The 17,164-nt window shown below is 54.1% G+C and overlaps 1 protein-coding gene across 3 annotated transcripts in view; it reads right to left on the bottom strand.

Annotated features, from left to right (window-relative positions):
* NDST1 (N-deacetylase/N-sulfotransferase (heparan glucosaminyl) 1) overlaps positions 1 to 17,164 on the bottom strand; it is a 57,099-nt gene that overhangs the window by 6,289 nt on the left and 33,646 nt on the right. For all 3 annotated transcript variants that reach the window (XM_004686885.2, XM_012727933.1, XM_012727932.1), the window contains exons 3-12: positions 15,298 to 15,792; positions 12,578 to 12,665; positions 11,538 to 11,692; positions 10,710 to 10,895; positions 8,896 to 9,024; positions 8,005 to 8,187; positions 6,666 to 6,762; positions 5,445 to 5,568; positions 3,333 to 3,507; positions 429 to 599 (exon numbers count right to left, since the gene is read on the bottom strand). In XM_004686885.2, coding sequence (XP_004686942.1) covers positions 429 to 599; positions 3,333 to 3,507; positions 5,445 to 5,568; positions 6,666 to 6,762; positions 8,005 to 8,187; positions 8,896 to 9,024; positions 10,710 to 10,895; positions 11,538 to 11,692; positions 12,578 to 12,665; positions 15,298 to 15,792 — 1,803 coding nt within the window. The remainder of the gene's footprint in view (positions 1 to 428; positions 600 to 3,332; positions 3,508 to 5,444; positions 5,569 to 6,665; positions 6,763 to 8,004; positions 8,188 to 8,895; positions 9,025 to 10,709; positions 10,896 to 11,537; positions 11,693 to 12,577; positions 12,666 to 15,297; positions 15,793 to 17,164) is intronic.

Genomic DNA, 17,164 nt, shown 5'->3' with positions numbered 1-17,164 from the left:
GGGGGTGGAGTGGGGAATGGGATCAAAAATGGTGGAGGGAGGGAAATGCACTGACTATGGTGATGGCACATGGGTGATTTGGTGATGGGAAGCCCATGGGGATTACAACTGAGGTGGAAAAAGGCTCAAAATGATGTAAAAATAAGCTATTACATTAAAATTTTTAAAATGCCCCCTGTGACCTGGTCTGCCTATTTTTCCAACCAGGTTCTCCCCCTTCCGCTTCTCTGGGTCTCCCTCCAGGCACAGAGCCTGCTGTGACCGGACCAGAACCTAGGGAATTCTCACACATTAGCCTGGGTGAACAAGACTGAAACACTGGAAGGTCTCGCAGGCCTAACTCACTGACGACAGCATTTCTGGCCCTGTGACAGGTAGAAAAGACTTTGGGGTTCTCTCTGAGCACACAAGCCAGGACAGGCAGCTACCTGGTTGGCATGGAAGGCGCTGAGCCAGCGCTCGATGTGGGTGGCGTACCAGCCCGGGACCAGGCAGCGGTTCTGGAGGGCACGGAGCTTCGGAGATGCGTCAGGCCCCGCTGTGATCACCTCGTGGAACGTGTACTTCAGGGCCACTGGGTCGTCATGCGCTCTCTGATGCTACAGGCAGAGCAGGGAGCAGAGGGTCAGCGCGTCCCGGGAGAGTACAAAGGAAGTCTTTCTGAGGGCTTTCTAGGACCGGAGGTCATGGACTCTGGGCAGGAGCCAGGAGCCTGCAACTCAGCCCTCATTGCCTCTCATTGCTGTGTGGTCTCAGGGAGTCACTGGCCCCCTGGCCCCCAGTTTTCCCATCTTTGGGAGTCAGAAATTGGACAAAGTCAGTTCCTAAACGGCAGTCATTCACTCATCATCTCTGTGGTTGCTGTTACATCCACAAACTACCTGAGTGAGCCAATATCAACACAATTCTCATGACACTGACTCACCTTTCTTACTCAGAACAGTTTATTTTAAAATAAAACTTACTGTTGCCTCCATAAATGAAAAGCTAAAAATCCACTGTCATACACACAGAAGATAAGCATTCGTAAATTGCATAAGAGACAACAAGAAATAAAGCAGAGTTCTCAAATGCCAGCCAGACACAGATGCCTGCTGCAGGCCCCTGCGCCCCGAGTGTGTGCTGCCTTTGAGGTAAACAGAGCCGGCTGCATTAGCAGGGCCTTGAGAGCCATTTAGAACAAATAGATCTTCTGCTTCACAGAATCAGGTGTTAAGGACTAAATATTTGCCTCCCCCTCCATGTTCCCACATTGAAGCCCAGATGCCCTCAGTGTGACAGCATCTGAGTGGCATTTGGTAGGTAATGAGGCTTTAGATGTGGTAGGACCCTCACAGTGGGCTAGGGAGTCCAGAAAACCTGTGCACTCTGCCCAATATGGATGCAATGAGACTCCCACCATGAACCAAACCAGAAGGAACCTTGACCTTGACCTTGGATTTCTAGCTTCAAAACTGAGAAATAAATGTGGTTGTTTAAGCCACCCACTTGGTGATATTTTGTTATGGCAGCCCTAGGAAAACCAAGAACAAGGTTGGGAGAGAACTAGAAAGGCAGGGGGCCCTGGTGGCACAAGGGGTTAAGGCTCTCTCAGCATTATCAGAGATTGCCAGACACTGCAGCATGAGTTTGATCCCCAGCAAGAGAGGTGACCGACATGGCCCAGCAGACCACTCCTGTCTCACCTGCTGCTCCCCTCAGCAGTGTACTTCAGTAAATCTGCCTTTTCTGCTCCCCATTCTGTCTCTGGTGAATCTTCTCACCCCCATCTCTGTACTCATGGCCTACAGCCCAGTTCTTCTATGCATAAATAAAAAATAAATAAATAAATCTTAAAGAAAAAAGAACTAGAAAGGTAAACATGCCAGGTGTGAAATGACCTAAAATAATTCCACGGCCCTCTGGCACCTACAGAATCCCCATCCCCCAAGTCCAGAGAGTAGAAACCCCTGCCCACCAGGGGGCAGCCCTCAGCAGCCTCCACACCCCACCAAGACTCATTGGTGGCTGGGGCTAGGACCATGTCGTGCAGAACAGCCTCCCAGCCCACCTGTCCCAGCTCCCACCAAAACAGGCCAATGTCCTTCCTCCCTTCCAGTGCCTTTCCAGTTCCTCTGGTGGGCCTTAGTCTCCCTTCTTATCCTTCCTTGACATTGGACATAGAGGTCATGGATTCAAAAAACCTGCAAACTTGCTGAGCCCTGGTTTGTTCTTTCCTTGACTGTGAGAAGGGGACGTGCAGAGACCCCTCTGCTTTCTAAAGAATTTTCTAAAGAACAGTGAGAGGCAGACGCAGAGCAGTATCATTGCGATAGACGGGGACTGCACCACGACAGCCCCCCTCCCCCATATAAGCAGACAACTGGCCATGCTCAAGGCCAGGAAGTGGGGCAACAAGACAGAAGCGAAAAGACCTTAAGTGTTGCTGGCTTTTGTCTTCCAGAGACAAACTCCAGAAGAATGACATCAGTAGTAGACAGCAAGTGAAAGAAAGAGGGGTCCCTGGCTCCAGGAGGAAGAGGGGAGCTATGGCTTGGGAATGGGAGTGACTACAGTCTGCATGCACCCTACCTCCCGCCAGCCCTGAGAAGGCAGTGAGGCCCCCCCAAGAGAAAAGGGACATCAGATGAGCAGGATCCAGGTGTGGCATGGAGCTGCCGGAAGTAGGCCGCTAGCCTTCCCAGACCAGCTAGTGACGAGGGACCACAAGCCCACGCTGGTGTATAATCCCAGGAGAACTGTTGGGCAGAGGAAGAAACCCCCAAAAAGCTGGTGCCTAACCTTTCCTGCAAGCTCAGTGAGTGGCACTCAGAAATAGTTAAGTCAAGACACCAGAGCGAAAAGGCAGTCCCAGTTCTTCCACAGAAGGGTCTTGACTCTCCTCGGCCATGGCAGCACCCTCCTCTCCTGATCAGGTAAGAGAGGCCTTGTATCTGGCCCTCTGAATCCCCACCCCACCAGGGCCGCAGGGAGATGGCCAGTAAGCATGAGCCTTGGTCACTCTGTGTTGAATCTAGGTCTCGTCAAGGTGGAACCAACTCCCGCCAACACCTAGACCCTCCAACTCCAACTCTGTCAGAGTCAGAATCAGAGGCAGGACCCCTACAAGTGAGACGGTGGGCAGGCAGCTGCTGGGTGCACTGGGTATGAGTTCCTGCCTGTGTCCTCAGCAGGCCAGAAGCAGCGTGACAGATCCATGCTAACCCACACAGGGCACCCAGCTCGGGGCTGAGCCATGGCAGACGCTTAGGAAACACGTGCTTAATGAATCCGTGAACGGCTGCGTGGCAGGGCCTATGCCCCCACCCGGGCCCCAGCCAGCCCCAGCTCACCTGGTACCAGGAATAGGCCCGGTCGGCTGGGTTGATGAGGATGGTCAGGACCTTAGCCTTGGGCAACAGGGCAGCTGCCCGCCGGGGTGCCACTTCTGAATCAAAGTAGTTGGCGCTTTTCTCAAAGTAGAAATCAGAGGTGGTGTTGGAGGGGATAGGGAAAAACTCCATGTACCTGCAGAAAGTTGAGAGAGGGAGGCTCACAGGTTAGACTCACTAGAGCCCGAGGAACACAGCAGGGAGGGCCAGGGCCCCAGGGGAAGCTTCAGAAAGCTAGTAGCACACGGGCAAGCTAGTAGCACACGGGCTCCCAACCAGACAGGCCACTGCTGCAGGTGTGCTTCAAGTGAGGCCCTTGGCATCTCTTTTTTCTGAGTCCAGTCCCTCACAGGGGAGACCAGGCGGCCTGGAGATCTACAGACTCGGGGGGTGATACCAGCTGAGGGACAAAGAAAGCGTTGTCTCTCCAACGTCAGCGGGATATTCCCAGTTAAACTGAGAGGGCCTAACTCTGTCTCTAGGGAACGAGCTGGCACTGGGCTCCACTCTGATCTGGGAGGGGAGTGGCCAACAGAAGGGGACACCCTTCACCTCCCCAGTGCACGGCTCCTTTCCTGACTCAGCGTGACATTTTCTAGACTCCTACTGTGGACCAGAAGACAAAACTGGGGTGGGGGAGAGGCAAGGGAAGGGAGGAGTCACCTCCTGGCACACAGCCCCCTCCCCAGCCTCAAATGGGTGAATCGCCAAGCTCTCTGGATGCTCACCCCCCTCACTGGAGTGCTCACCCACACCAGTCCCTTTCAACCACCTCTGAGCTGTCGGCCCCTCAGACCCTCCATGGCATCTACTCAGGCACAAGAGACACACAACTTTGGGGATGCTGAGGAGCCAAGGCCACAGGCCCACCCCACTTATGGATATAAGAGCCCTACACTGTACTGGGAGACAGGGGTTCTCCAGGATGGAACTAGAACCCCTTTATGACAACCACTTGGGGCTTGTGAGAGTCCTGAACCCCACCCGAGACTTACCCACAAAATCTAAATCTTGGAAATGGGGCTGAGGAAATGCTCTCCATCTCATCTTTCTGGAGGGTCTTTATAAAATAACATTTGGCTGTCCACAACCCAGAGTTTGCAATACTTAAGCTGAAAAAATGCCAAAAACAGAACCTTCTTCCTCACGTTTATAAGCGCTGACATCTGGTAGCAAATCTGACTGATTAATCTTAGTGTAAATCTTCACAGTTTTTGCTAAGCATGTTAATATACTTGCTAATGGGGTGCTGCCCCGGGCCCTGCAGCAGGTGTTCGTAAGTGTGCGTCATGCTGCACCCCAGTACCACTCTAACAGTCACGATGCACCGACTTCCAGCAGCGCACTGGCTACTGTGGGTTTGAAACAAGAGCCTGTGGACATATTAGTGATATAGATGATAGACAGGCAGGTGGGTAGGTTAAAAAAAAGACAATTCCTCCTTGCTAAACCACTCACACAAAAATAAGAAATAACAGTAGCACACATACAAGGTCAGAAAGTACACAGCAGAGGACAACACGAATCGGAAGATGGGAGTGCTAAAGTCCCGTGCTGGCTCCACACACACTGGTAACTCTGGCAGGCCTGCTGGGAAGCCGCAGGGTCACAGCCGCCCGCCCGGCACATAGGCCAGGGAGAGGCCTCACAGGGCCCACGGAACTCCTGCTCCACGCAAGCCAAGCACAGCAGGAGGGCCTGCTCCTGGGTCAGAACTTTTGGAGTCAGTCCCTGCTCTGTCCTCAATTCTCAGGGCCAGGGGCACGTCCCTGTCCTCCTCTGGGACTCCGGATGTTTCCCTGCAGTCCACACAGGGGCTGGACCTTGACTTCCAGCAGCTTCTGACTCCAGGCAACAATGTAAAGCGGCAAAGGCCTTCCTCAGTGAATGTCCTGCCTGTGACGAGGCTTCCCACCATGCCTCAAGGGTCAACAGACTTTAGCCCTGTTTACAGGAACTTCAGCTGGGTGTGAGTGAACACCAGCTGCTTCCTGCCATGACCCAAGCAGAGATCCTCCTGGACGGCTCTGCCACAGCCGTCCCATCTCGTTGTAGGTAAGAAGGTCCACTCACCAGTCGATGCCTTTGTGATAGTTGTGGCCATTAAAAAACTGGATTTCCTCAAATGTCTCGGAGCTGGGGTAGTTGCTGCTGAGGTCGGGGTGCATGCCCAGGAACAGGTAGAGGGCTGTGGTGCCTGCAAGACAGAAGGCAGCTGAGCACGAAGGCGACATCTAACGTTCTAGCTTTCCGGTGTTCCCGGAGAGGTCCTGGGCAAGTCCCTATTGTCCGAGGCTGTTTCCTCAGCGATACAATGAAGGCATCAGACAACACCCCAGTGGCAAATACAGAGTGTTTCTGTGGTCACCCCACCTGACTCAAACATCACTCATCAATCAGCACTCTTGTTACTAAACAAGGACGTGGCCCTCCAATCCGCAGCATCATACTCCAGCAGCCACATACACCGACCTGTGTCTCCTCATGCTCCTGACTTCTTGTCTCTTCACACTTCCTGCCAGCTCAGAGCCTCTGTCCTCTCTGAAACTCAAGTGCCGTTTGGAGAAAAGGGCGCTCCAGACCCTCCTGTCGGCTGGCATGAAATTCTTGAAGTGCTACAATATGTAGCTCAAATGCCTCCTCTTCTGAAGGTCTCACTCACTCAACTCCTTGCCCGACCTGACGGCTAGGACCCACCCCTCCTTTAGAGAGCTCCTTTCCTGCATGTGAGTCTAACCTGTCTAGGTGCTACAGTGAAGAGTCTCAAAAAAGCAGACTGTAGAGTTTGTTAATGACAAGGTACAAGTGTTGGGCTCATACAGACCAGGATTCACACCTGGATCCGCAAGGTATTAGGGGCAGTCCTTACCTGCCCTGCTTTCTGTCTGCAGTAGCAGTACCTATTCCTGCCCTAAAGGGTGTGGGGCTGGGAAATACTTTGCAACCAAGTCACCACTCCTCCCACCCACGCCTCTGGCAGACAAGATTAATTGATCATGGTCCTCTACATGGAACCAGTTTTGCCTGGTACTGCTCAGACCTGCCGAGTAGCTGCTCCGGGCCTCCTGCCTGGATGGGGAGACTCTGAGAACACAGGCAGCGCCCCCGAGGCTGAGTTCAGACGGAATTCTATGCCCACCCTCCTCTACCCCTTCCCACATCTATATTCCAACTTTACCGTCCCTTCCTGGGAGAGGTGGACAATTATTAGGGAGTGGGTCCAGGGTCAGATGGCCCCAGAATTCTGGGCTGAGACTGTAGATGGGGGAGGCTGGTCACAGTGGAGGGACCTGCCTGTTTTCTGAGGGCCAATGATGAGAAGCTTTGGGAAGCGGTCACATGTCTTCTCCTTAGACCAGATGTCTTTGTGGCGCTTGTCCTCACACGGGTCCTAAAACAACAGTGGAAGGGAAGTCAGGGAGGCCGAGGTCCAGTGAGTGAGCGCCAGCACACGTGGGTATATGGTGCGGACACCCTGTCAGGCACAGTAACTACGCATGTCCCTGTCGCAGCCCCACCTCAGCCGTAAGTAGTTTAGGCTTGGGTACTACCGAGTCACTATGGCCAACTTAACTATGGTTTTCAGCTTAGGATTTTTTGACTTTGTGATGGTGTAAATTTTTTTAAAGGTTTATTTATTTATGTATATAAGAGCTGGGGTACAGGCCAGAGGTGCAAGGAGTAAGAGGATCCACCAGAGACAGCATGGGGAGCAGAACAGGCAGATGTATTGAAACACACTGCTGAGGGGTGCAGCAGGCGAGTCAGGGGAGGTCTGCCTCGCCATGTGGGTCACCTCCCTGGCTGGGGATCAAATCACTCTGCAGTGGATGTGGATAGCCTCATAGTATATGTTTTAACCTGTTTCGCCACAAGGGAGGGCCCCTGAAACTTAGTGTTTTGAATTAAAGCATTGCCTTTAACTTCTACTACAGTATTCAGTAAATTACATGAAATATTCAACACTGTATTATGAGTAGGTTTTGTATGAGGTGATTTTATCCAGAGCTTTACGCTAATGTAAGTGTACAGAGCATGTTTAAGGTGGGTGAGGTTAAGCTCTGATGACCTTTAGATTAGTCATATTAAATGCATTTCTAATTTGCAATATTTTCAATTTACGATGAGCTTATTGGCACAAAACTCCATCATAAGTCTAGAAAGATATGTCAGTGAAGTCACATGCCACAAACAGGCCACGTTCACATCCTGCTTCCAGTTTTTGACTACTCCCAGGGTCAGATATGCCCAAGAATGGCACCTAACCCTCCCTGTCCATGGCTCAGCGTCTGTTGGAGTTAGGGGGATGCAGAAGCTGGTCCGGAGTCTCCACAAGGCCCAGCAGCAGCCTTCTCTACGTGCTATGCCACGTTCACTGGTGCCCTTCAATGGTGCCTTTTCAGAGGCTATGCAGAGGCATCATGTGGTGCCCAGGGGGGAGATGTGTGCACAAGAAGAGTGGATATGCCCATGCTGATGAGCCAATGTCTACACCTACATGTAAGTCTAAGTCTAATGTCTACACCTAAGTCTAAGTCTAAGTCAGGGCGAGTCTGAGGCAGGAGGGCCACACCCATGTCTGAGTGCTAGGGAATCCACCCCAGACCCCATGCCCCCTGGCTCCCACACCCACCTGCCAGAGAGGGTCCTTCTCCTCAGAGAAGATCTGGAAATACTTCTGAGCCAGCTGCACAGGGGGTAGTGTCTGCAGCCGGAGGTTGGTCCAGGAGTGCAGGAAGTGCACCAGGTGCTTGAAGGTGTATAGGCCCAGGCGGTCATTGCCATAGTTGGACAGGTGTGTCATGAAGATGCTGATCTGCACCAGGGCGGGTGGGGGAAGTAGGGGCTGCTCAGCTTCAGAGCCCCCTTCGCCCCACTTCCAACCCTTCAGCTTGCAGGGCCCTCAGATGACCAGTCTGAGGGTCACCTGGGTCATCAAAGTCATGGCGTGACCCAGGCAGGGCAGGGGCAGTGGAGGTGGGTGTGCCAGCCGGGCTATTCCAGGCGGGATGGGAAGTTGCCCTGCAACACAGTGATTTGGGGGTTCTCTGGGGCTTTGGCAACAGGGTGGGAGGCAACGCATGAAAGATAAGGAGCACAAAACCACTGACACTGAATAATGCCACTTAATATCTAGTTAACATCATCGAAGCATGAGAGATTACTCCCACTTTATAAACAAGGAAAGAGTCCCAGGAAGCTCACTTAATAGCTTAAAATGTGTGTTTATATACTTATACAGAGATTAATTTATTATACTTTAAAATCTTAACATATATACGGATATGAATAGGTAATACTCACATAGACCTTCACATATCCATTACGTGTGCATGCATACATCTATACACACACACTGATAACCCACCATATATACATACAAAGATTGGAAAAGCATCCAAACAAAAATAGTAAAATTAAAATTATTGTAATGAAGAGGGAAATTAAGAAGGGGAAAAGACATCTCAGACTTGACCTAAGTCATGCAACAGAGGGGAGATGGATCTGGGCCTGGAGCACTCACAGGGTTGAGGAGCACGGTGAGGAAGAGCTCGCCCCCATTGATGATCTTGTCCAGCTCACCAGAGCCCCCTGGGTACTCGTTGTAGAAGATGGTATGTGTGAAGAGGCCACAGGTCTGCCGGGGGAGGACCTGGAGAGGGAGTGGGAGGACAGAGCTGGCATCCCCAGGCCTGGATGGCGGAGGGCAACCCTATTCAGAGGACGCCAAGTGTTGCCTCGAAGAGCCCACCTCGAGTGGGGCTGCACAGCCCCAGCAGCGAGGATCTGCGAGGATCTGCGGCCTAGACAGGTCTCCATGAGCCGTGAGGCCCAATGCATGTACTCCACTGCTGGTCTCTGTGCAAGGACAGAGGAAGGACAGGCAGGGACCCCTGGACTGTCTACCCAGCGAGGGTGCTGGCCTTCTCTAAGCAGCACCCCCAGCCTGACCCTGCAACCACCCCTACAGCTTCAGGGCCCCATCCATCAGCCCTCCTAGGATGCACCGAGTGAACTGCTTGCTTCCCTGTCTCTCCTCACAAAATTGGGCCCCAGAGAGCAGGGAACTGGCCTGCCCTGTCAGACCCTCATCCTGGAGGTAAAACAAGCGCTTCATGCTAAAGAGGATGCAAGGACAGCCAGGCAGACCAACAAGTAAATGCATCAGACCTGGCCTTCCCACGGCTACCTCCTCCAGGGTGATGACCACTCATCCTCCCAGGGGCTCAAGTCAGAACCTTGGAGTCATGCTCAATTCCTCTCTCCCCTTCAGCCTGCATCCAGCTTATACCAGACAGATTCTGCTGGCTCTAACTCATAAGGGAGTGAAGGATTTGATCATGTCTCCACACCGCACCTTGCTCTGAGCCACTGTCACCTCTGAACTCTGCACTGGCCTCCTACATGGGCTGACTGCTTCTCATCTTGGCCCCTACAGTCTGCCCCACACAGCAGCCAGAACGACGGCAGCACATTAAAAGCAAGAGTCAGGTCACAACATGCTATTCTAAACCTCCGACCTGAGACTAAAAGCCACAGTCCAGGGCCCAGCCAGGGAGGTAACTGACATGGCGCAGCAGACCTCTCCTCACCACCCGCTGCTCCCCTCAGCAGTGTGTTTCGCTCGATCTGCCTGTTCTGTGCCCCGCTCTGTCTCTGGTGAACTCTTACCCCTACGCCTCTGGCCTGTACCCCAGTTCTTGTACGCATAAATAAGTCTTTTTTTCTTTTAAGCCACAGTCAATAGCTTTAGCCCCACACAATCTGGCCCACCGTCCTTGGCCTTCTCTCCCACAGCCTCCGTGTACATGCACACGCTCTTCTCCAGCCTGGCCGGCCTCTTAGCTGGCCCTCCAACGCTCCCATACAAGCCTGCCTCAAGGCCATGGCACATGTTTCTCTGCCTTGAATGCTCTCCCCCACAGAGCAGCATGGCTCATCGCCAGGAAGGGCCCCCAACCACCTTGAAATAACTCCTCTCCCGGGCACTAAGCACCATCAGACCACTACACACTTGGCACAATTAAGAGCACACACACTGTCTCCTGCCCTGGAATGGTGCTTCTGCATGACCAGTGCCCAAAGGACAGCCACACAGACGAAGTTCATGAAACTGTTCAAACAAGCAGACAAGTGACTGGCACAAAAGCTCCTTGAAAGAATGCTCACCCTATCACCAAAGCTCAGAAGGCGCTCAGGAGAGGGGCAGTCCACAGCCACCTTCCCTGCAACAGAGCTTCAGATGCAAGAAGGGCAGCAGAGACTGCCTTAACGTCCCAAACCAGCCCCCGAAGCCAACATGCACGCACCCGGCCAGGGCGGCCAAGGCCCACTCACCATGATGCCATTGTGGATGAAGCCACGGCGGTAGCGGGCCGGCTTCAGGTGAGGATACTCCTCCGTGCTCGTCACGCGGATGCCCCACACCTGCTTCCAGGCCTCATACAGCTGCACGTGCACAGGGTACACACCCGAGTGGTGAGGTGCCACCGCGTACCCCATGTCGGTGGGAATGCCATGCTCCTGGGGAGAAGAAGGCCAGGGCGGGATGAGCCTGGGATTCCTTCCACTCTGGGATTTACCTCCCCTGTCAGGAAGGGAGGTAAGCCGCAATACAGTGTGTCTGTGCTCTCAAAGCACAGGTGGGGAAACTGAGGCCCAGGGAGGGCGCCCTGGGATCTCAGGATGAGGGGCTGGGCCACTCTTGGCGCTGTCCGTGTGCCTGCCTTCTAGCGCCTCAAACGAGAAACAAGGAACAGGCTTTTCCTGCCTCTCTGGGCCGCCTCTGCTTGACGAGTGAGCCCAAGCTGAGCACCCAGCCTTGCCCCCGCTCAGCTGGGCCTCTTCCCCAGCCTGATGCTAAGGGTTCGGGCTTCAGACACAGGCAGGCTTGGGCTGAGCCCGGCCGCACCCCTTAGCTGGATGTGGCTGCCCTGAGCTCCAGCTTTTTGTCTAAAAGTCAGGCTATCACTACCTGACTCTGGGGCTCTCTACGAGACGTGAGAGAGACAGTGGGTCTCAGGACATGCATAAAAAGCTGACAGCTCCAACTGTAAAAGCAGGAGGCCCCAGCTCAGCCCCCACCCGGCCCCACGTGCACACGCCCCTCCACCCCCCACCCCCCGACCCCCACCCCCTGGTCTGCCTATAGGGAATCTTACTCACGACAGCGAACTTCTTGTTCAGGGCCATCTGCTCAGCCAGCACTGACTGGTTGTGGAAGAGGTGGGGCTGCATGTGGCTCCACATGTGGGGGAACCACCAGAACTCCTTCACATAGGACAGCAGCAGGTCATCGCCCGCGTCCTCGGCGTCGGTACCTGCGCGGCACAGGCAGCTCAGCCCAGCCCGGCCGCCAGCCAGCGCAAGGACAGCTCACAGCAGGCCACAGCTGCCTGGACTCCAGCACGCGAGGCGGCACCTACAGGGCCCTGGCTGGGGTGGCCTGGAGTGTGGCCTTGACTCACTGGTTTCCCCACGTTCTCCCCTCTGGGCCCACATGTGCCGCGTGGGGTTCTGAGGCAAGGATCTCAAGGCTCTCCTGTTTTCCCACTGGGCCCTTTATCTTCCACTTACTGATGTGCACAAGCTCTTTGTATATCCTCGACATTTAACCTCTGACTCATGCCTATCACTACAAACACCTCCGATACGCTAAGGCTGAGAATACTAAAAAGTGCAGAGATGGCCCAGAGGGGTTTGGGTGGGGGTTGGGGGCTATCTTGTACATCTGGCCCCCAAACTGTAGGCTAGCTGGTTTTGCCCAGACTCAAGAGTAGCTGCCATCCTGTGCCTGTGCAGCAAGTGGCCAGGGGTGCACGCTGCAGTGAGGCACCCTGAGGGTGTCCAGTGAGAGCCAAGACTGGAAAATCAACTAGGCAGTGGTGACCGCTGATCTGGAAACAACTACAGGGTGTTTTTACATCCTACAGTATGCATTTCTGGCCTTAAAATTAAACTCATTTTTAAAGCATAAAAAATACCAGTAACATTAAAAGATGGGATGGGGCAGAGAGAGAGGGAGAGGTGAGTGCAGCTTCCGTTCCCTGATGGACGCACTGGGATTGTTGGCTCAGGGAGGCCACGGGGGTCGAAGACAACCCTACAGCAGGCCACCAGCCCCTGGTCACACCCTGACACTGTGCTCCAAGGGCCCTGCGGTTCAGGATCCCTTGGAAGATGCTGGAAGCACAGCCAGGCCTTACCTGTGTGGAAGAATTTCCCTGAGTAGCCCATGTTGAAGGTGAAATTAGGGATGTGTGTGCGGAGTTCATTCTGTGTGTCAAACAGGGCCTAGGAAGGGCAAAGGGAGAAGAGTAGTAAGAGGAAGCCAGGAAACCCCCCTCCCACCCAAGGCCCCAGAGGGTCTGGCTGCTTCAAGACTACAAAGACTGCAGGCCTCAAGGAGAAATAGAAATGCAAGACTGTGCTTGACCCCAGGACTGTGAAGGCGGCAGCAGTGGAGCTCGGAACCCTGCGTGGGGCCCCTGGGGGGCGGGAGGTTCTGGGTGAAGGCAAGGGTCCCACAGGCAAGACGCCAAGCTGTCACCCCGTCCGCAGGCCCTGGCAAAGGAAGGCCCAAGCCCTAGCCTGGTGCTGCGGCATGTCCTACCAAAGAGTCGTGACTCCTCTGGGCCTCAGTAAAGTGTGCTTGGACACAGAGGGATGGAGGTGTGGCTGGGGGTGAAAACACTCCTGTGCTAAGAAAACTACAAGTGCCTGTTATGTCGTGAAAGCACTGTGCAAACTCACACTCCTGGCCCTCCTATGCCCCACACCCCTACTCCCCTGGCACCTCACCAAGGCCACGCACGCCTGGTGGGCAGGTAGGCACCAGCTGTGCAGCCTCGGTCAGGTGACCGCAGCTCTCTGAGCCTCAGTGTCCTCCTCTGAGAGACGGGACTCGCAGCAACACCCACCCCACTGGGCTGCTCTGAGGACCAGGTGAGGTAGCCCAGAAAGGACTGAAAGTAGAGTCAGGCACTGGTTACAACGTACTGCATCACCCAGATTGTGCAAGTTCCTAGTATAGCGAGCTTCATGCTTACAGAGCATGTGCTCTGTGGAGCTGGTGTGTAGGGTTAAGAGAGAAAACAACCATCTCTGCCCTTCCTGACTGGGGGACATTTATAGCAAGCAGAAGCCTGGATGGTGTTGCGCTTCCTCTGCCCTCCTGCTAGGGAGAGCTGCCTCTGTCTCCGGAAGAGACAGAAATGGCAGAGATTTCTCCATTATCCTTTCTCTAAAAATGGGGGGAATAAAAACCAAAAAGGAGAACTCCTGGGCTTGAAGGGACGTGGTGAACCCACAGTGTTTGTTCCTTGTAGAGTCAACAGTGGCCCAGTCTCAGGACTTGCCCTGGGCAAAGACCTAGGTGACCACTGGGGAGGGGAGGTGGGGCCACCAGAAAAGTGTCCCACATAAAAACACAACAGTCCACTTTGCTGGAGGTTGGTCACAGCATTTGTGTAAAGCCTCAGAGCTAAAAGGCTCAATGGGAAGCACCTTAAAACTCCCCTTCAGGGCCCTCCCTAGTGGCATAGTGGGTTGGAGCACAGCACAGCAGCCGCTTCGGTGTGAGTTTGATCCCGGCCCTGTTGGTGACCCACATGGCGTGGCAGACCTCTCCTGTCTCGCCCACTGCTCCACTCAGCAGTGTACTTCATCGATCTGCCTGTTCTGCTCCCCACTCTGTCTCTGTGAATTCTCTCACCGCCCCCACACCTCTGGCCTGTACCCCAGTTCTGTATGCACAAATAAATAAATCTTTAAAAACAAAAAACTCCCTTTCAGGGACAGCCCAGAGGGGCTGACTCACAGGAGGAAGCTCGATGCATAGAGCGGCCTGCCAGGCCCTCACGCCGGCTACCCAAACCCTCCGCGCCAGGAAACCTCCCATCTACTCCATTTCGTCATTTTACCACGGAGGCGCATTCAGTCATTCAGGGTCAAAGTAAAGCCTGAATGCAGTTCTTGACTCCTTAGACAGTGCTGGGGCCCCCAGTGCCAGCCGCCCTTCTCTGCACCTGGATGGGTAAGGAAGGGCAGAGCCCACCACTGCCTAAGGCAGAATTCTGCACCCACCAGGGCTTCATCAGGTGGACAGAGAACAGCCTCGAACACAGAATCACTCAGTGAGAAAAGCATTCCTTCTGGAAGTCTCTTCTTCAATTGTCTTCCTCACATCAAAAAGAAGTCTCACTTCTGTGCTATCATGCCTCTGAAGCTTGCTAATGCACAGAGAGGCCTGGGGCAGGGCATCCACAATGGAACCCCGTTTTGTTTCACTGGGCCAGATGTGATGGCTGCCCTCAGTCACAGCAATGCTGACTTCTCCACCGATGCTAGCAATGCTTCCCATGCAAACAGCTTTGAGTGAAACAGCAAGAAGATGAAAACTATTTGAAAGATTGCTTAATAGTCTTAACTTACAGAACTGTCTTTAGCAGTGAGGGCTGACGTGTCTAAAATTCTGTGGTTTGCAAAATGCTTTTATATAAAGTTTAGTTTGGTAAACACTTTGTGATTTAAATACATGCATTCCACTCTATCAGCTAAAATATGCCTTCAGCCTGACTCAAGCTCTAATTCTTGTATGAAGAGTTGTGTGGGAGCTCTGGCACTGACATAAACATTTTGGACAGTTAAAAACCAGGCCTGGATGAAAAGGCAGATCAATGACCCTACTCCTACATTCATTTCAGTAAATGGGTCTCTTCCTCCCCAGATACATTCTGAGCACCATACTCCAGATGCGAAACTCCTCCAGATTCAATATGTCGATAGAATTTTGAATGACACTGGCCTCTAGTAAGACAATGAGTAAAGACAACTGGCCAAGGGAAAGGCTGACAGCCTAGGCAGATGCAGGAAACCAGGCCAGAGGAGGCCGGGCAGGCTGACCCTGCCGGGCGCTGGGACATACCTTCACGTCCTCCACCTTCATGCGTGTGCCCTCCTTGCCCACAAAGATGTCGTCGATGTCCACCAGGATGTAGCGCTCCAAAGGCAGCGACAGGCGCTTGCCAGTGAGGAAGGCCACGGCGTCGACAAAGACGAGCTTGTGCAGCCAGAAGTTGAGGTTGTTGCCGAACAGCACGCGCTGGATGCCGTCGTGGAGGCCCAGGTCCTGGACCACCGTGGCGTGCAGCGCAGCGTGCAGGCCAGCGTCTGCGCCCAGGTGTGGGATGGACTCGGACGAGCGCGTCTTGGCCAACAGCACCGGCTCATAGGTGGAGTGGTTCGACTGGAACACCGTCCAGTCCTCGCCCGGCAACACACCCTTCTCCACCTCGCTGGGCCTCGTCACGTAGAGCAGAGGGGACTTGGGGTTGATACTGCAGTCCTTCAGGCCCAGGTTCGAGTGCAGGAACAGGGGGAAGCCCTTGAGCTGCGCGCTCAGCAGGCTGTTCTCGTTGGCCTGTGGGGGCAGTGGGTGTCAGATCCAGAACCCCAGCGGCCACAGGCTCTCAGGAGGCGGTGGAGGCATGTCATTAATGTTCACCTCGTGGAAGCTGCCCATCCCCCCGACTCTGTGCCAAGCTGTGGAAACCAGTTCCCCGACCTGAGACAACACCAGCCATGCAGGACGCGTGCACCGAAGCCAGGCTGTGTGTGGTTGTGCGCTGCCCTCGCAGGGGTGCCGCTAACCCTCACAGTGACCCAGGAGGAGGTGGAGCTGTCGCTGCCACTTCACTGAGCCCAGAGACACAAGGTCATGGCCCCAAACCACACACTGCAGCAGGTAAGGGCATGAAGTCCACCCCTAGACCACCTGGCCTTGGGAAACCCACAACCTCTCTGTGCCTTAGTTTCCTCTGCTATATGTGGGAAAGAATGAAAACTACCTCGTGGGGGAGGGTGAGTGTTAAAGCCAGCAAAGTACTCAGAACAGAGCCAGTCATTCTGTCCTCACGCCAGGCTGGAGGGCAGGATCCTTGGTCACGGCCCACACGAGGGAAACTGGCGTTAGGGGAGTGCCGCCCCAAGTCACACAGGGGTCAAGAGGACCCCGATTTGAGCCAGAGGGTCTGAGCCTGGGGTCCACAAACCAGACCTGCCTGAGGTTCCAAATGGGCTTATGCCACACAGCCCTGTCTTCAGGAGAATCTTGGGGAAATGCCAGTGCAGAAGAGATCAAAGAGGTCTCCATGGGGGCTGCAGGAACAAAGACACTCAGCATTCCCACCTCTCCACATGCTCCCGGCACCCTAAGGCCAGTCGCTCCCTGCCAGGAATCTAATTCTCCATGCCCTTTTCCTTCCAGGGTCTGCGGCCTGTTCCTTGGGGATCTGCCAGTGGTACCCACAGTCCCCTCCCCCCTCCCGAGGCTCACAACCCTTGCACCTTCATGCCATCCTTCACTTTCCTAGCCACCTACTTCTAGTTATGGTACAATTTGTTCTTGTCCCTGTGCCAGTTCCATTCTGCCTTGGCCTGGCAAACTCCTGCTCATCCTTTAAAACCCAGTGCATCATACCCTCTCCTCTGCACTGACCATGCTGGAGCCACAGCCTCACCCTGAGGTGGAACCTGTCCAGGGGGTCTCTCCCACCCCTCTGCACCCTGAAAGCCGGCGCTATCCCACCAGCCTGCACCCTCTGAGGCAGGCGCTGCCTCACTGCCTTTGGGATCCCTGTTACTCAATCTAGGCTTTACACCCAGGGGGATCAAACACATGTTTGATAAGTGGATTTTTTAAAAGAATAAAAGGGGCCCTCCCTGGTGGCGCAGCGGGTTAAAGCACAGCACTGAGAATCTGAAGCCACTTCCGCATGAGTTCGATTCCCGCC

Source organism: Condylura cristata, unplaced genomic scaffold (genome assembly GCF_000260355.1).
Source record: "Condylura cristata isolate star-nosed mole 26May11 unplaced genomic scaffold, ConCri1.0 scaffold00021, whole genome shotgun sequence".
Taxonomy (NCBI): Eukaryota; Metazoa; Chordata; class Mammalia; order Eulipotyphla; family Talpidae; genus Condylura; species Condylura cristata.
The sequence above is the reverse complement of the archived record's forward strand: the minus strand, read 5'-3'. Positions and strand labels throughout refer to the sequence as shown.